This window comes from Cryptomeria japonica, chromosome 10, assembly GCF_030272615.1.
Source record: "Cryptomeria japonica chromosome 10, Sugi_1.0, whole genome shotgun sequence".
In the NCBI taxonomy this organism is placed as follows: Eukaryota; Viridiplantae; Streptophyta; class Pinopsida; order Cupressales; family Cupressaceae; genus Cryptomeria; species Cryptomeria japonica.
Genome location: NC_081414.1, coordinates 245,340,796 through 245,361,825, shown reverse-complemented (window position 1 = coordinate 245,361,825; position 21,030 = coordinate 245,340,796). Strand labels below are relative to the sequence as shown.

The 21,030-nt window shown below is 34.8% G+C and overlaps 1 protein-coding gene across 1 annotated transcript in view; it reads left to right on the top strand.

The window, feature by feature from the left end:
• LOC131066569 (deoxymugineic acid synthase 1-D-like) overlaps positions 1-18,871 on the top strand; it is a 72,632-nt gene extending 53,761 nt beyond the window's left edge. The window contains exons 2-6 of the mRNA XM_059212355.1: positions 17,701-17,785; positions 17,869-18,046; positions 18,139-18,379; positions 18,472-18,647; positions 18,772-18,871. Coding sequence (XP_059068338.1) covers positions 17,701-17,785; positions 17,869-18,046; positions 18,139-18,379; positions 18,472-18,647; positions 18,772-18,871 — 780 coding nt within the window. The remainder of the gene's footprint in view (positions 1-17,700; positions 17,786-17,868; positions 18,047-18,138; positions 18,380-18,471; positions 18,648-18,771) is intronic.
• Positions 18,872-21,030: the final 2,159 nt, after the last annotated feature.

Here is a 21,030-nt window from a genome sequence, read left to right as displayed (position 1 = left end):
TTTAACACCCTAGTGGTGCCTCTTCGCTTTCAAAGTATCGTTTCACAACCGTGAATTAACTCGTTGCAAACAGTGCTTTTTGGTGAGATCTAGAAGCGTATTGTGAAGTTAACATTATTTCTTTTCTGTCTGTAGAATGGCAGCAAATATGGAAGAACTGAATACGGGAAACAAAATACCTGTAATTTGTGTAGTATGATTGTTTATCATGTGATCCATAAACTGTTTGACCTCATAAATGTCATATGTCAGTTATATCCACTGAAAGACAAAAGTAACTGATTAAGATTGTACCATGAATGTCACATGATTAAGGTTGTACCTTGAATGTCATATGTTAGCAAATCCACCAAAAGACAAAAGCAACTGATTAAAGTTGTACCCTGAATGATTTTCTGTCTAAGGTGGATAAAAGAAGCGCAAAGAGCTTGTACAAATGACATATTAATTAATAAATATAAATGAAACTATATTATGACGGGTGGATAGACAGTAGATTAGTTGTTTAGTGGGAACTTTTTCATTTGAACAGCACATAATTCTAAACATGCCATTAGGTGGATAAAATAACCACAAAGAGCTTGTACAAAAGACATTAATTAATAAATATAAATGTAGCATCGTAAAATGTACGCACTTGCTAGGGTGGTACAATTTCACACCTAGTTTAGCACCCGCCTTGACGCATTTTGCATTTTGCATTGCATTTCCCCTTTAGCACTTAATTAATTAAATTAATTAGGTCTAAGGTTCTATTTTATCATCTTCCATATCATAAAGTTGGGCCCTTTTCATTAAAGTGTGCCCCTTTCATTTTATTCTTCCAATACATCATTTAATCAAAAACCTTAGGTCCTATTTTGAACTTGGGGGCTTGATTTCGGGGGTCAAAACATCTCGAAATCAGCTGTAACTTCGGGATTCGCTCTAAAATCATCATATCCGACGGCCTTGAAAATTTGGTGAAAAGTTGTCGGGACCATGACGCCCGACGTGCACATGGTCCCGGACATTTTTCCCAAAATTTTAGGAGCATGATCCAATCATAAAATAAAGCTTAACTCCAAGAAATTGGCGGGAGATTCAATCTCTAGGTCGGCCAAAAGTTGAAATTAAGACCTAGGGTTTCATATATAAGAGCTCTCTTTCTTCATTTGAAAGAATCCGGATTTTTGGTTTTAAGGACCTTCTATGCAGCGAAAGAGCAGATCTTTGAAGACTTCAACAACCTTCAACATCCATCCATCAAGCATCCATCAATTTCATTCATCCATTTAGGGCTTTGAAGGCATGGAAGAACAATAAGGGATCACCGACTAAAGATTGGCTTGTACCCCTCCCTTGGGGTTGGGTATGATTTCATGTTGTTTTCATGTCTTTGCATAAGCTTCATCATATCATTTGTATTCATGCTTTAGATCATTTTGCATCTTGATTTAGAGCATTTACATTATCATTTGCGAGCAATTAGGGTTTACTTTCTAGGTTGTTCTAGTTTGCTTACTTGCATTTTAGGATCTTGCACACACACAAGGTCTGCACACACACTACTTTTACAATACAACTTGGCTATTCGTGGAGGTGGAAATCACCAAAGCGGGGGTTTGACTAAGGCAAAACCCTATATAGCCGCCCACCATACCTTTTCAGATATAAGTGCAGGTTTCGGGATTCGGACGACGTCGCAAGTTGCAGATCTGACGGAAGCGGACCAAGACAGAGCTTCACACCAAATTTTAGTCCAAAAAGACCAGGACAGGGGCATGGGGCACCCTGGTCCTGCCAGGACAGGGGCGCTGGGTGCCCTGGTCCCTGGGACAGGGGCGCTGGGCGCCCTGGTCCTTCTGTCAGACAGCAAGTTTTAGCATTTTTCTGACAGCTTTTCAGGTTGCAAAACAACAATTTCAGGAGCAGAATCAGGACAGTGGCGCCTGCGCCCCCGTCCCAAACATTTTCACTCAAATTTTAACTCCAGGTACGCATCTGCATTCTTATCTTGTCCTTGTGTTTACAGCTTTCCATTGTTTAACCTTAATTCTGCAATCTTGTTATTAGTTCATACTTGCACTTTGGGATTAGGAATTGAACTTGTATCATTTTATCTTTCAATTACAACAAAGGAATAGAAATCCTAATATGTAGCTCGTGGCTCTCTCTTCCACAAAAAGAAGTAGCCAATTGTGTGATACCTCTATGCTCTTTCGTGTTCCACAATGTGTGTCAAAAGGTAGGATTAGGACATGTTAGCCTAGTCTCGCTTTTTCCCCTACACATTTTGGTGAACCCGATGTGAATCTTATTATTGCTTTCTCTTGCATTACATTTGTTAGATCTAAATTTGGATTTAGCGTGTTTCATTTAAGTTTCATTTTCATTAAAAAAAAAAAGGAAAGGAAAAGAAAGAGTGTGTTTTGGTTTCTTTGCATTGTGTGTTTAAGTTTTATGCAATCTTTATTTCAAAATGTCAGATTTTTATTTGCAAGATGTTCATATTTGTGATGATTATGAGTTATATGAAGCTTTAGATGAGTTTTTGAAACCTAAAGATACCAAACCTTCATTTTACCAAAAACTCATAAACATTGTGACTATGCCATTTCGTTGTGATGAGAAAGATAAGTCGAATGATTCCTCTCAAGGGTACATTCCTATCAACTCTTCCACTAAATCTAGTAACATGGTTGTTTTCAATGATCCCCTCTATGAAGAGATATCTCCTTTTGAATAAAAAGATAAACCTTTTAATAGATATGATCATGCTTTGTTGGATGATGCCCTTGATAACTTTGTGGCTCCTAAAAAACGCTCCCTTCATGAGGATCCTTTTGTGCAAGAAGATGACATTATCCCTACATTTCCTAGTGATGGCATTTCCTTTTCCAACAAAATTCCCACTAGAGATGATGAATTAATGATAAATGCTTACCCTTCTCCTAAAGTTTGTCTTACCCATGAGCATCCCTTAGAGAAAGAAGATGAAATAAAAAGCAATTTCCTTAATTCTCTCTCCCCTAAAGATCATATTGAACATATTTTGAGGAAAGAGGATGAGTTTTACACATCTATTGATTCTCTCCCTCCTAAGGATGAGGAATTAATAAACAATGTTATCTCCTCTCCCAAAATTGACAATACTTCAAACACTCCTTTCAACAACCTCACTATTTGGGATGAACCATTAGAAGAAGGTGTAGATTATTCTCTTCCCCATGAGAGAACTCTAGCCAAAGGAGATGAAATCAAGATTGAAAACTCCCTTGATAGTTTCTCACCTTCCTTGAATCTCAATCATTCTCCCTCTAAAAATAAAGCATCTCCCTCTCCTCAACTTGGTTCTACTCATAAGGAAACCCTAGTTCAAAACAAGATGGTTAACATCTCTTTCAAAGATCTCCATCTCAAAAGTGAGACTTTAGAGAGTAATGTTGATCCTTCTCCTAGAGAGTTTATTCCCCATGTATATCCTTTGATGATAGAGGATGATATGACCTTTCCTAGTATTACTCTTCCTAAAATTGATTTAATCTGTGATAAGATTTTAGTGCAAGAGAAGACTATCAATAATTCTTCCAACACTTTTGTTCATTCCTCTAAACCATCCTCAATCAATTTGATACGTGTGAATGAAACACCTAACAAACCTCTCTTCACTATCCAAGGTTCTTGTCCTTCTCAAAATTCTCAACCTTTAAATAAGCCTATCTTAGTGGTTCAAGGTGGTTATGCTAATGATTCTTTTTGCACTCCTAACAAACCTATTATTACTGTGCAAGGAGGTTATTCTACTAAGAGCCCTTATGAGTATGCTAAGCAACTGACTAGAGAGAGTTATAATGCGGTTGCTCATACCTATAACACAAGAAATAATAGGCAACCTAATCCTCCTCCAGTTATCCCAACTTCACTTCCTCCTTCCCAACCTATTCTTCCTCAAGCTCCTCGTATTTCACAAATGCTTAGTAAGGACTATGATCTCATAGAACAACTTAAAACTACTCCTGCTAAGATATCCCTTTGGGATTTGATCCAAACTTCTTCCGCTCATCATGGAATGTTACAAGATGCCTTGAAAGATTTGAATGTTCCTCCACCTAATACATCTAGTAATATAGTATCTTTGGTTAACTCTGTGATGAATCCTAAAGCTCAAATTGTGTTTACTCAAGATGAGTTGCCTACTAGCGAAATTCAACATCAATATGATCCCTTGATGAGTGTGGTTATTGTAAATGACACTGCTATAAGATGAACACTGGTAGATAATGGTTCTGGCCTTAATGTGTGTAGCATTAATCTATTGCATAAGATGAATGTGGATACATCCCTTATTGAGCCTAATCCTCGTCCCATTCGAGGCTTTGATAATGTGGCTAAGTCTTCATTAGGTATTATCACCTTACCCATCAGAGTGGGACCTATTACTTTGCCTACTCCTATCCATGTTATGTTGGGAAATCTAACATACAACTTGTTATTAGGGAGACCTTGGATTCACAGTATGCAAGCTATCCCCTCTACATTGCATAGACAAGTTAAATTTATTTATAATAATAAGACATATACCTTGATAGGTGATACTAATTTTCAAGCTTGTTTGCAAACATCTACTTCCAAAGGGAGTTCTTCTAAGCCTTCCTCTTCTAGTGATGACTCGTTAAACAAGATACCTATGGATGAATCATCACCCTCTGATAATCAAAATTCTTTGGATGAGTCTGAAGTTCTTGAAGAAGATTCTTCTCAACTTGATTCTACACATGAAAAGGCTTTTGATCCTGAGAAGGTTCTCGCAGAAGATGATTGGGGATCTCTTGATTTCAATCCCACCTTTGTAGGTGAGTATAGGGTTCCTCCTAGAGAGCTTAAAGTTAAAAAGAAGGAAGAAACTAGAGATCAATCAGTCTTACCTGAACCTATGAGCAATAATTTTGTGGCTACTTCTCAAACTTCTTCTCCTCACACCTCTAATTCTGAAGAATTTGATTCTTTGTCTTATGAAAAACCACCTTTTCTTTCTGAAATGGCTAATCGTTATGGTCGTGGTTTCCATATTTTGGCTAAGAGTGGCTATAGTGGAAATGGTTGTGGCGCAAATGAACAAGTAATTAAAGTTCCTTTAGAACATAACATGCATGAATATTCATTTGGACTTGGATATAATCTTTCTAAGCCCACCAAAGCATCTAAAATACCATCTCTCAGTGTGAATGCTATATTTAGTAGTGATGATGATCTCACTTCAACTAAATCATCTTCTACTTCTATCAACTCTCATTCCCCTCATAAGGAAATATTGGCGATGAACAAATCTCTTTATGACTCCCCTCAAATTTCTAAATCCACTTATGAATCTTTATCTCCTATTCATCATAAAGTCCTTTCCTCTAGGGATAAGGCTCTAATAAATTACACTCATCTCTCTTCTAAGATTTCTCGTAACTTTTCTTCTTCAATTTTTATCATTTTATACATGTTTTTGATCTCACTTATAGTTGAGCATTTAGCATGTCATATTCAGATACCTCATTCAATCTATCATGTCTTTAAATAACATTAATGGCTATTATGTTGCTCATCATTATGTGACATTGGTAGCTCATTTACTGGGGGCTCATTGTCATTCATGATGGTACAATTTCAAGTGCAATCATATTTTTGAAGCAACATAATAGCCTAATTTTTCTATGTTATCTCTTGTTCCTATGGGGTAATAATGTGGAAATATTGATCATCTTTTCTTTAGAATCCTCTTTTCCTAGATATGGGAGAAGATGTGTATTCTCTTTCTTATCCTACCCACTTCTTGTGAGGAGCATTTTACATACACTAATGTCTTGCTTGCATGAACTCATGTGAGTATGTAGTACATTTTGCTTATGTCTAAATCTCTCCCTAGAAGATTGTGTAAGTCTTTCTCATTATCCTTATCCTTGGGAGGCAATGATCTTTCCTTATTTTTTTCTAAGGATCCACTTTTTCCTATTTTCATGGATGGTGTGAACTTTATTACTTGATGTTATTCCTTGTATGCATTTGTTGTTGTTTGTTCAAGGATTCTCTCTTACAAGAGGTGTAAGTCCTTGACTACAACCTCTTTTGCACTTGCTAAAATACATCCATAATGAATTCACTCTCCCAATTGGGTTAAAAAGAGCGTCATCCTTCATTAAGAATCACTTTCACCTTGCAAAAGAAGGAAGTATTGCATTCTTATTCTCTGCTTTGTCTTATTCTAGAAGATGTTATATTTGTCTAAGACAATTCCTCTCGAGGATAGGTGTCTTTTGTACAAAGATCTCTTCTCCTCTAAGGATCTCCTTTACACATACTACAAGATATCCCTTTTCAATTATCTTATCCTTGCTTAAAGAGTGCAAAACTCTCTTGCTTGGATCTACGACATTGTTGCATTTTTGGGGTATCTTCTTTTGTGATGAAGGTAGATATCCTTGTTCTACTTTGCTTATGACATAAACATTACACTTTTTGAGCAATGGGTCATTCTCGGAACCAGAGCACAGACTCTTAGAGCGAGATGTCTCCATTTTTCATTTATGCAAGGTGATTATTCTCGGAACCAGAGCATAGACTCTTAGAGCGAGATGTCACGCTTTTTGTACTATACATATATAGGTTATAGCATACTCGGGCATAGACTCCTATGAGGTGCTTCTAACCTCCCGTACACACACATGCACGAGGTTGAGTGGAACTAGCGGCATAAGGCTAGACTTTCTCACTCTCCTCCCTTACATGGATCACCTAGACAGACTCTAGGGGCTAGTTTTCCATGTCCTTTTCCCATGGATCACCTAGACAAGATCTAGGGGCGAGAAGTCCATGTTTTCTATTTCACTATTCTTCTCATGGATCACCAATGTGTGTATTCATGCTTTTTTCCTTTCATTTCTTCTCTTTGCATTTTGTTTCCATTTACATTCTTCATCTTGTGTTAGAGAACTCTCAAATCCTCACACTCTTTGTTGTGTTGGAATTGAGATTTAGTCCTCTTTCTTACCAAATGATTCTCCATTAGTTTTTGATCTCATATCGAATCTTCTTGTGAGCATTTGTCATCAATATTCTTTAACAATTCGAAGTGGTAAACATGATACCCTGTTTCAACTCACTAAAATTAGCAAGCCGAAACAGGGGGGGCATATAGCTACCCTCGAATTTTCATCACCTTCCTTAGTAAGAATTAGGTGATTTTGTGATCTAACATGTGTTTTAGGGTGCGGTTCCTAACTGTGTAATGCAGATGCCGCTGGGGGCTTCGTCCGACAACTTATGGATATATCCTTTTTCAAATAATGTTTACTTTTCTATACTTTAGCTTGCATATGCACGTAGTGTTCATATGACCGCTAAAGTGGGGGCTAAATGTAGCATCGTAAATTGTATGCACTTGCTAGGGTGGTACAATTTTACACCTAGTTTAGCACCCGCCTTGGCGCATTTTGCATTTTGCATTGCATTTCCCCTTTAGCACTTAATTAATTAAATTAATTAGGTCTAAGGTTCTATTTTATCATCTTCCATATCATAAAGTTGGGCCCTTTTCATTAAAGTGTGCCCCTTTCATTTTATTCTTCCAATACATCATTTAATCAAAAACCCTAATTAGGTCCTATTTTGAACTTGGGGGCTTGATTTCGGGGGTCAAAACATCTCGAAATCAGCTGTAACTTCGGAATTCGCTCTAAAATCATCATATCTGATGGCCCTGAAAATTTGGTGAAAAGTTGTCGGGACCATGGCGCCCGGCGTGCACATGGTCCCAGACATTTTTCCCAAAATTTTAGGAGCATGATCCAATCATAAAATAAAGCTTAACCCCAAGAAATTGGCGGGAGATTCAATCTCCAGGTCGGCCAAAAGTTGAAATTAAGACCTAGGGTTTCATATATAAGAGCTCTCTTTCTTCATTTGAAAGAATTCGGATTTTTGGTTTTAAGGACCTTCTATGTAGCGAAAGAGAAGATCTTTGAAGACTTCAACAACATTCAACATCCATCCATCAAGAATCCATCAATTTCATTCATCCATTTAGGGCTTTGAAGGCATGGAAGAATAATAAGGGATCACCGACTGAAGATTGGCTTGTACCCCTCCCTTGGGGTTGGGTATGATTTCATGTTGTTTTCATGTCTTTGCATAAGCTTCATCATATCATCTGTATTCATGCTTTAGATCATTTTGCATCTTGATTTAGAGCATTTACATTATCATTTGCAAGCAATTAGGGTTTAATTTCTAGGTTGCTCTAGTTTGCTTACTTGCATTTTAGGATCTTGCACACACACTACTTTTACAATACAACTTGGCTATTCGTGGAGGTGGAAATCACCAAAGCGGGGGTTTGACTAAGGCAAAACCCTATATAGCCGCCCACCATACCTTTTCAGATATAAGTGCGGGTTTCGGGATTCGGACGACGCCGCAAGTTGCAGATCCGACGGTAGCGAACCGAGACAGAGCTTTACACCAAATTTTAGTGCAAAAAGACCAGGACAGGGGCATGGGGGGCCCTGGTCCTGCCAGGACAGGGGCGCTAGGTGCCCTGGTCCTTCTGTCAGACAGCAAGTTTCAGCATTTTTCTGACAGCTTTTCAGGTTGCAAAACAGCAGTTTCAGGAGCAGAATCAGGACAGTGGTACCTGCACCCCCATCCCGAACATTTTCACTCAAATTTTAACTCTAGGTATGCATCTGCATTCTTATCTTGTTCTTGTGTTTACAGCTTTCCATTGTTTAACCTTAATTCTGCAATCTTGTTATTAGTTCATACTTGCACTTTGGGATTAGGAATTGAACTTGTATCATTTTATCTTTCAATTACAACAAAGGAATAGAAATCTTAATAGGTAGCCCATGGCTCTCTCTTCCACAAAAAGAAGTAGCCAATTCTGTGATACCTCTAGGCTCTTTCGTATTCCACAATGTGTGTCAAAAGGTAGGATTAGGACATGTTAGCCTAGTCTCGCTTTTTCCCCTACACAATAAACAAAACTGTATTATCATAGGTGGATAGACAGTAGATTAGTTGTTTAGTGGGAACCTTTTCATTTCAACAGCACGTATATTCTAAACATGCCATCAGGTGGATAAAAGAAGCACATAGAGCTTCTACAAATAACATATTAATTAATAAATATAAAAAAAACTGTATTATGACAGGTAGATAGACAGTAGATTAGTTGATTAGTGGGAACCTTTTCATTTCAAGAGCACATAATTCTAAACATGCCATCAGTAGGATAAAAGAAGCACAAAGAGCTTGTACAAATGACATATTAACTAATAAATATAACCAAAATTGTATTATGACAGGTGGATAGACAGTAGATTAGTTGTTTAGTGGGAACCTTTTCATTTGAACAACACATAATTCCAAACATGCCATCAGGTGGATAACAGAAGCACAAAGAGCTTGTACAAATGACATATTAATTAATAAATATAAACAAAACTGTATTATGACAGGTTAATAGACAGTAGATTAGTTGTTTACTGGGAACCTTTTCATTTGAACAGGACATAATTCTAAACACGCCATCACGTGGATAAAAGAAGCACAAAGAGCTTGTACAAATGACATATTAACTAATAAATATAAACAAAATTGTATTATGACAGATGGATAGACAATAGATTAGTTGTTTAGTGGGAACATAATTCTAAACACGCCATCAGCATTTTCAGTAGTATTTAACACCCTGGTGGTGCCTCTTCGCTTTCAAAGTATCGTTTCAAAATGGTGAATTAACTCATTGCAAACAGTGCTTTTTGGTGAGATCTAGAAGCGTATTGTGAAGTTAACATTATTTCTTTTCTGTCTGTAGAATGGCAGCATATATGGAAAAACTGAATACGGGAAACAAAATGCCTGTAATTTGTGTAGTATGATTGTTTATCATGCGATCCATAAACTGTTTGACCTCATAAATGTCATATGTTAGCTATATCCACTAAAAGACAAAAGTAACTGATTAAGATTGTACCATGAATGTCACGTAATTAAAGTTGTACCCTGAATGTCATATATTAGTAATCCACCAAAAGACAAAAGTAACTGATTAAAGTTGTACCCTGAATGATTTTATGTCTAAGGTGGATAAAAGAAGCGCAAAGAGCTTGTACAAATGACATATTAATTAATAAATATAAATGAAACTATATTATGACGAGTGGATAGACAGTAGATTAGTTGTTTAGTGGAAACCTTTTCATTTGAACAGCACATAATTCTCAACTCGCCATCAGGTGGATAAAAGAAGCACAAAGAGCTTGTACAAATGACATGTTAATTAATAAATATAAACAAAATTGTATTATGACAGGTGGATAGACAGTAGATTAGTTGTTTAGTGGGAACCTTTTCATTTGAACAGCACATAATTCTAAACACACCATCAGGTGGATAAAAGAAGCACAAAGAGCTTGTACAAATGACATATTAATTAATAAATATAAATAAAACTGTATTATGATAGGTGGATAGACAGTAGATTAGTTGTTTAGTGGGAACCTTTTCATTTCAACAGCACATAATTTTAAACATGCCATCAAGTGGATAAAAGAAGCACAAAGAGCTTGTACAAATGACATATTAACTAATAAATATAAACAAAACTGTATTATGACAGGTGGATAGACAATAGATTAGTTGTTTAGTGGGAACCTTTTCATTTGAACAGCACATAATTCTAAACACACCATCAGGTGGATAAAAGAAGCACAAAAAGCTTGTACAAATGACATATTAATTAATAAATATAAACAAAGTTGTATTATGATAGGTGGATAGGCAGTAGATTAGTTGTTTAGTGGGAACCTTTTCATTTGAACAACACATAATTCTAAACACGCCATCACGTGGAAAAAAGAAGCACAAAGAGCTTGTACAAATGACATATTAACTAATAAATATAAACAAAACTGTATTATGATAGATGGATACACAATAGATTAGTTGTTTAGTGGGAACATAATTCTAAACATGCCATCAACATTCTCAGTAGTATTTAACACCCTGGTTGTGCCTCTTCGCTTTCAAAGTATCGTTTCAAAATGGTGAATTAACTCATTGCAAACAGCGATGTTTGGTGAGATCTAGAAGTATATTGTTAAGTTAACATTATTTCTTTTCTGTCTGTAGAATGGCAGCAAATATGGAAGAACAGAATATGGAAAACAAAATGCCTGTAATTTGTGTAGTATGATTGTTTATCATGTGATCCATAAACTGTTTGACCTCATAAATGTCATATGTTAGCTATATCCACTGAAAGACAAAAGCAACTGATTAAGATTGTACCATGAATGTCACGTGATTAAGGCTGTACCTTGAATGTCATATGTTAGCAATCCACCACAAGACAAAAGTAACTGATTAAAGTTGTACCCTGAATGATTTTCTGTCTAAGGTGGATAAAAGAAGCGCAAAGAGCTTGTACAAATGACAAATTAATTAATAAATATAAACGAAACTATATTATGACAAGTGGATAGATAGTAGATTAGTTGTTTAGTGGGAACCTTTTTCATTTGAACAGCACATAATTCTAAACATGCCATCAGGTCGATAAAAGAAGCACAAAGAGCTTGTACAAATGACATATTAATCAATAAGTATAAACAAAATTGTATTATGACAAGTGGATAGACAGTAAATTAGTTGTTTAGTGGGAACCTTTTCATTTCAACAACACATAATTCTAAACATGCCATCAAGTGGATAAAAGAAGCACAAAGAGCTTGTACAAATGACATATTAACTTGTAAATATAAACAAAACTGTATTATAACAGGTGGATAGGCAATAGATTAGTTGTTTAGTCGGAACCTTTTCATTTGAACAGCACATAATTCTAAACACGCCATCAGGTGGATAAAAGAAGCACAAAGAGCTTGTACAAATGAATAATTAATTAGTAAATATAAACAAAACTGTCTTATGACAGGTGGATAGACAGTAGATTAGTTGTTTAGTGGGAACCTTTTCATTTGAACAGTACATAATTCTAAACACGCCATCACGTCGATAAAAGAAGCACAAAGAGCTTGTACAAATGACATATTAACTAATAAATATAAACAAAACTATATTATGACAGATGGATAGACAATAGATTAGTTGTTTAGATTAGTTGTTAAGTGGGAACATAATTCTAAACAAGCCATCAACATTTTGAGTAGTATTTAACACCCTGGTGGTGCCTCTTCGCTCTTTGGTGAGATCTAGAGGCGTATTGTGAAGTTAACATTATATCTTTTCTGTGTGTAGAATAGCAGCAAATATGGAAGAACTGAATATGGGAAACAAAATGCCTGTAATTTGTGTAGTATGATTGTTTATCATGTGATCCATAAACTGTTTGACCTCACAAATGTCATATGTTAGAGATATGCACTGAAAGACAAAAGTAACTAATTAAGATTGTACAATGAATGTCACGTGATTAAGGCTATACCCTGAATGTCATATGTTAGCAATCCACCAAAAGACAAAAGTAACTGATTAAATTTGTACCCTAAATGATTTTCTTTCTAAGGTGGATAAAAGAAGCGCAAAGAGCTTGTACAAATGACATTAATCAATAAATATAAACGAAACTATATTATGACGGGTGGATAGACAGTAGATTAGTTGTTTAGTGGGAACCTTTTCATTTGAACAGAACATAATTCTAAACACTCCATCAGATGGATAAAAGAAGCACCAAGAGCTTGTACAAATGACATATTAATTAATAGATATAAACAAAACTGTATTATGACAGGTGGATAGACAGTAGACCAGTTGTTTAGTGGGAATCTTTTCATTTCAACAGCACATAATTCTAAACATGCCATCAGGTGGATAAAAGAAGCACAAAGAGCTTGTACAAATGACATATTAATAAATAAATATAAACAAAACTGTATTATGACAGGTGGATAGACAGTAGATTAGTTGTTTAGTGGGAACCTTTTCATTTCAACAGCACATAATTCTAAACATGTCATAAGGTGGATAAAAGAAGCACAAAGAGCTCATACAAATGACATATTAATTAATAAATATAAACAAAACTGTATTATGACAGGTGCATAGACAATAGATTACTTGTTTAGTGGGAACCTTTTCATTTCAAGAGCACATAATTCTAAACGTGCCACCAGGAGGATAAAAGAAGCACAAAGAGCTTGTACAAATGACATATTAACTAATAAATATAAACAAAACTGTATTATGACAGGTGGATAGATAGTAGATTTGTTGTTTAGTGGGAACCTTTTCATTTGAACAGCACATAATTCTAAACATGCCATCAGGTGGATAGAAGAAGCAAAAAGAGGTTGTACAAATGACATTAATTAATAAATATAAACAAAACTGTATTATGACAGGTGGATAGACAGTAGATTAGTAGTTTAGTAGGAACCTTTTCGTTTGAACAGCACATAATTCTAAACACGCCATCACGTGGATAAAAGAAGCACAAAGAGCTTGTACAAATGACATATTAACTAATAAATATTAACAAAATTGTATTATGACAGATGGATAGACAATAGATTAGTTGTTTAGTGGGAACATAATTCTAAACACGCCATCAACATTTTCAGTAGTATTTAACACCCTGGTGGTGCCTCTTCGCTTTCAAAGTATCGTTTCAAAATGGTGAATTAACTCATTGCAAACAATGCTTTTTGGTGAGATCTAGAAGCGTATTGTGATGTTAACATTATTTCTTTTCTGTATATAGAATGGCAGCAAATATGGAAGAACTGAATACGGGAAACCAAATGCCTGTAATTTGTGTAGTATGATTGTTTATCGTGTGATCCATAAACTATTTGACCTCATAAATGTCATATGTTAGCTATATCCACTGAAAGACAAAAGTAACTGATTAAGATTGTACCATGAATGTCGCGTGATTAAGGTTGTACCCTGAACGTCATATGTTAGTAATCCACCAAAAGACAAAAGTAACTAATTAAAGTTGTACCCTGAATGATTTTCTGTCTAAGGTGGATAAAAGAAGCACAAAGAGCTTGTACAAATGACATATTAATTAATAAATATAATCGAAACTATATTATGATGGGTGGATAGAAAGTAGATTAGTTGTTTAGTGGGAACCTTTTCATTTGAACAGCACATAACTCTAAACACGCAATCAGGTGGATAAAAGAAGCACAAAGAGCTTGTACAAATGACATATTAATTAATAAATATAAACAAAACTGTATTATGACAGGTGGATAGACAGTAGATTAGTTGTTTCATGGGCACCTTTTCATTTCAATAGCACATAATTCTAAACATGCCATCAGGTGGATAAAAGAAGCACAAAGAGCTTGTACAAATGACATATTAATTAATAAATATAAACAAAACTATATTATGATAGGTGGATAGACAGTAGATTAGTTGTTTAGTGGGAACCTTTTTCATTTCAACAGCACATAATTTTAAACATGTCATCAGGTGGATAAAAGAAGCACAAAGAGCTTGTACAAATAACATATTAACTAATAAATATAAACAAAACTGTATTATGACAGGTGGATAGACAGTAGATTAGTTGTTTAGTGGGAACCTTTTCATTTGAACATAACATAATTCTAAACAGGCCATCAGGTGGATAAAAGAAGCACAAAGAGCTTGTACAAATGACATATTAATTAATAAATATAAACAAAATTGTATTATGACAGGTGGATAGATAGTAGATTAGTTGTTTAGTGTGAACCTTTTTCATTTGAACAGCACATAATTCTAAACACGCCATCACGTGGATAAAAGAAGCACAAAGAGCTTGTACAATTGACATATTAACTAATAAATATTAACAAAACTGTATTATGACAGATGGATAGACAATAGATTCGTTGTTTAGTGGGAACATAATTCTATACACGCCATCAACATTTTCAGTAGTATTTAAAACCCTGGTGGTGCCTCTTCGCTTTCAAAGTATCGTTTCAAAATGGTGAATTAACTCATTGCAAACAGTTCTTTTTGGTGAGATCTAGAAGCGTATTGTGAAGTTAACATTATTTATTTTCTGTCCGTAGAATGGCAGCAAATATGGAAGAACTGAATACGGAAAACAAAATGCCTATAATTTGTGTAGTATGATTGTTTATCATATGATCCATAAACTCTTTGACCTCATAAATGTGATATGTCAGCTATATCCACTAAAAGACAAAAGTAACTGATTAAGATTGTACCATGAATGTCACGTGATTAAGGCTGTACCCTGAATGTCATATGTTAGCAAACCACCAAAAGACAAAAGTAACTAATTAAAGTTGTACCCTGAATGATTTTCTGTCTAAGGTGGATAAAAGAAGCGCAAAGAGCTTGTACAAATGACATATTAATTAATAAATATAAATGAAACTATATTATGACGGGTGGATAGACAGTAGATTAGTTGTTTAGTGGGAACCTTTTTATTTGAATAGGACATAATTCTAAACACGCCATCAGGGGATAAAAGAGGCACAAAGAGCTTGTACAAATCACATATTAATTAATAAATATAAACAAAACTTTATTATGACAGGTGGATAGACAGTAGATTAGTTGTTTAGTGGGAACATTTTCATTTCAACAGCACATAATTCTAAACATGCCATCAGGTGGATAAAAGAAGCACAAAGAGCTTGTACAAATGACATATTAATTAATAAATATAAACAAAACTGTATTATGACAGGTGGATAGACAGTAGATTAGTTGTTTAGTGGGAACCTTTTCATTTCAACAGCACATAATTCTAAACATGCCATCAGGTGGATAAAAGAAGCACAAAGAGCTTGTACAAATGACATATTAACTAATAAATATAAACAAAACTGTATTATGACAGGTGGATAGACAGTAAATTTGTTGTTTAGTGGGAACCTTTTCATTTCAACAGCACATAATTCTAAAGACGCCATCAGGTGGATAAAAGAAGCACAAAGAGCTTGTACAAATGACATATTAATTAATAAATATAAACAAAACTGTATTATGATAGGTGGATAGACAGTAGATTAGTTGTTTAGTGGGAACCTTTTCATTTGAACAGCACATAATTCTAAACACGTCATCACGTGGATAAAAGAAGCACAAAGAGCTTGTACAAATGACATTAACTAATAAATATAAACAAAACTGTATTATGATAGATGGATAGACAATAGATTAGTTGTTTAGAGGGAACACAATTCAAAACACGTCATCAACATTTTCAATAGTATTTAACACCCTGGTGGTGCCTCTTCGCTTTCAAAGTATCGTTTCAAATCGGTGAATTAACTCATTGCAAACAGTGCTTTTTGGTGAGATCTAGAAGCGTATTGTGAAGTTAACATTATTTCTTTTCTGTCTGTAGAATGGCTACAAATATGGAAGAACTGAATACGGGAAAGAAAATGCCTGTAATTTGTGTAGTATGATTGTTTATCATGTGATCCATAAACTTTTTGACCTCATAAATGTCATATGTTAGCTGTATCCCCTGAAAGACAAAAGTAACTAATTAAGATTGTACCATGAATGTCACGTGATTAAGGTTGTACCCTGAATGTCATATGTTAGCAATCCACCAAAAGACAAAAGTAACTGATTAAAGTTGTACCCTGAATGATTTTCTGTCTAAGGTGGATAAAAGAAGCGCAAAGAGCTTGTACAAATGACATATTAATTAATAAATATAAACGAAACTATATTATGATGGGTGGATAGACAGTAGATTAGTTGTTTAGTGGGAACCTTTTCATTTGAACAGCACATAATTCTAAACACGCCATCAGGTGGATAAAAGAAGCACGAAGAGCTTGTACAAATGACATATTAATTATTAAATATAAACAAAACTGTATTATGACAAGTGGATAGACAGTAGATTAGTTGTTTAGTGGGAACCTTTTCATTTGAACAGCACATAATTCTAAACATGCCATCGGGTGGATAAAAGAAGCACAAAGAGCTTGTACAAATGACATATTAATTAATAAATATAAACAAAACTGTATTATGACAGGTGGATAGACAGTAGATTAGTTGTTTAGTGGGAACCTTTTCATATCAACAGCACATAATTCTAAACATGCCATCAGGTGGATAAAATAAGCACAAAGAGCTTGTACAAATGACATATTAACTAATAAATATAAACAAAATTGTACTATGACAGGTGGATAGACAATAAATTAGTTGTTTAGTGGGAACCTTTTCATTTGAACAGCACATAATTTTAAACACGCCATCAGGTGGATAAAAGAAGCACAAAGAGCTTGTACAAATGACATATTAATTAATAAATATAAACAAAACTGTATTATGACAGGTGGATAGACAGTAGATTAGTTGTTTAGTGGGAACCTTTTCATTTGAACAGCACATAGTTCTAAACATGCCATCACGTGTATAAAAGAAGCACAAAGAGCTTGTACAAATGACATATTAACTAATAAATATAAACAAAACTATATTATGACAGATGGATAGATAATAGATTAGTTGTTTACTAGGAACATAATTCTAAACACGTCATCAACATTTTCAGTAGTATTTAACACCCCGGTGGTGTCTCTTCGCTTTTAAAGTATCGTTTCAAAACGGTGAATTAACTCGTTGCAAATAGTGCTTTTTGGTGAGATCTAGAAGCGTATTGTGAAGTTAACATTATTTCTTTTATGTCTGTAGAATGGCAGCAAATATGGAAGAACTGAATACGGGAAACAAAATGCTGTCCCACCTCACCAGTATGAGGAGATGAAGACAGATGTCGGTATAGTAAAAAGAATGTGTGTAACTTGTTTTTAATGTCTTAATATTTTTCTAAAATTGATTAACCTGTATTAGTGTTAATAGAGGTTGGATACAGACATTTTGACACCGCCAGCTATTATGGCTCAGAAGGCACGTTAGGAGGAGCTCTCAAAGAAGCTTTTCAAAGTGGTCATATCAAGCGGGAAGAAGTGTTTGTCACCACTAAACTGTGGGATGACAAACATGACGATCCTCTTGCTACTATCACCAAAAGTCTTAAGTATTTAAATCTACACATATTTCTTAATAATCTATGTTTTATCTTAGAATGAACCTTTTCATGTAGATATGTAATTAATGTTTTTGTTGTAGGAATTTGCAACTGGAATACGTAGACTTGTATCTATTGCACTGGCATGTAAGGTTGAGAAAAGGACATACCCTTCCACCAAAGGAGGAAGACTTTTTGCCTCTGGATATCAAATCTACATGGCAAGGCATGGAAAAATGTTTTGAACTGGGTCTCACGAAAGCCATTGGTGTGAGCAATTTTTCCTGTAAAAAAATTGAAGATTTGTTGAAACATGCCAAAATTCCAACTGCTGCCAATCAAGTAAATACTGTATAATTTTTTTCTCTAAGTTTAGTGATCTACGTTTTCTCTAAAAAATTAAGAAGTTGTTCAAAAGTGGCGGAATATGATAGGTAGAGATGCACCCAATGTGGCAGCAGAAAAAGCTAAGAGAGTACTGCAGTAAGATGAAAATTCAAGTATGTGCATTTTCTCCTCTCGGAGCTCCAAACACTCCATGGGGATCCAACATGGTGATGGACAGCCCTGTGATTAAGGAAATTGCTCAAAAGCATGGAAAATCTATAGCACGGGTATATAATTCTCATGTCTTCTTTTTATTTTTTGTGTGTGCCACCTCATATATCTTCTTTAATTTTTGAATGTGCCACATTGATAATGAATAAGACCACGTGGTATCTTGTATGTTCCTTGCAAGTTGTGTTGAGGTGGGAAATAGAACAAGGAGTCTGTGTGATCCCCAAGAGCTATAATAAAGGGAGGATAATAGAAAATTTTCAGGTTTTTGACTAGTGTTTAAAAGCAGAAGACCATGAAAAAATGAGCAAGCTTGAGCAGAGGAAGATATCAAGGGGAGAGATATAATAAATGACCATGGCATGGTTATCTAGCTTAAGCTAGGAATGTGTTTATTACAACTTTACAATATTGCATCCCAGCCTACCTTAATGTGCTTTCTCTATTTCATCTTCTGTTTAGTTAAGTAAATAAATTGAGCCTACGGTTCAATAATCTGCATTAGTTGCCTAATCATCAGTCCCATCACCCAAAAAAAACAAAGTATTATATTAAAAAAATAGACCAATTGTAGTGGTTACCTAAGCATATTTGTATCTCTAATGTGTTACTTTATTTAATTAGATCAAGTGAAGAGAATTTTTAGATATGGAAACCCATTTTCAAGATTAAAAGGAAATGTGCAAAATCCATTTTTCTTTGTATGGCATGTTAAAGAAATAATTAGTGTTTGAAAAATCTTGTCTATCGAGAAAATTTAAACATGTGAGTGTATCAAAAAGTTGAAAATGTTCAGGATTCAGAATGAAAGGATTGTTCAAGCATTTGATGAAAATAAAATCAGAGGGAACGTGTTTATTAGAAATTAATAGAAAGCAAATGATTGTAGATTATATTTAGACTAGAGGGAAAATAAAAAACATGAGACATTTAGAAGTCAAATTATAGTTTCATGCACTTCATTTTGTAGTAACATTAGTAATCAATGGGAATTTAAATTAATTGTAAGTATCTAATAAAAACATTTAGTAGAGTTTCATGCTTGATCATTGTAATATGGGATATATTTTCACGAATGACTTGTTGTGTACTATTTTATTTAAATTAATGTATAGTTAAATAAGATATATTTATAAAAAATGAACTATGTTAAAGTAAAAAAAATGTTTATATTACATAAGTTTGACAAGGGTTTAGTCCCATTTACATAGTAGTCATCAAGACAAAAAAATAAAATCTCACAAGCATTGAGATTGGGAAAATAAATATCTTAAATAAAAAGAAAAAAAACCAAATAACCAAGAAAATAGCACAATAGGGTAGACCAAGTATGAACCAGTAGAGAACTAGGGATCATTGAGAGATCTTAGGTTCTTAATGGCCTGCCATTCATTTTGAAGAAACTCTAATTTGTCTTTGTAGGATACCTCCTCAGAAGACACAAGATAACTAGCCACCACTAAAATATGTGGAGAGGTGTGAGGAGTTTTTGAACCATGCATGATCCTTTTGTGGGTAGATTGTTGAGGGCTACTTTGAGCTTGAAGGCCAACATCTTGTAGCCTATATTTTTCCTCCTTGTGCAGCTCGTGCTACAAGACTTGAATCTTGGTGGTCATGTTCTTAACTGAGTCTTTGCAGTAGTCAATAATATCCTAGATATTCATTAAAAAAATCCCCTAGTTTCTTTTAGTTTACCCACCTCCTCCTCAAGAAGCCACCTTTGATCCCCCAAACTAGCCTCCTTCTTGAAGTCATGCACCTCCCTATCAAGCTTCTCCCAATTGTAAAAAGTGGTAGACACTTTCTTCATAGCATCCCAAATGCATTTGTGGAGAGACTCCTCTGGCCGCTCTTGTGCTTTCCTAAACACTAGGGATTCAAGAGTTTGTTTCTTCTATTAAGCAAACTTGGGTCAATTGCCATTTAGAAATTTCCATGTTGATATTAAAGGCTTTGTAGACTTCTTCAATTTTGGCTTGGAGCCAAATGCAAAGAAGACATTGAGTCTAGTTAGGTTGGACGATAGAGACCACATCTAAGTCTTGGGAAAGATCTTTGGGAGGGGAAATGGAGGCTCATCCAACAAAGGGGAGGGGAAGCAAAAATAAACCGACTAGGAGAACTGAGAAAGTTGGAGCTTAGAAGGTGAGGGAATCAAAGTAAATGGTTGATCCCACAATACTGGGTTACACTTTTTCGCCAAACGTGACACTAAAATCGATAGTTTGCACCAAATATTCACTTTCTAACACTTATAGCAGCTAAACCATTAAGAATTTGAAAATGAAGTAAAGTATTGATTTGTGGGATTTTTTGTATAGATTCTAAATATATATTGATGTCATGGAAATGGGGACAAGGCAACAACAAAGTTCAATGTTAATAAGTTAGTTTCAACCATAAAAACAAAACAAAGAACTAAAAACCATTCC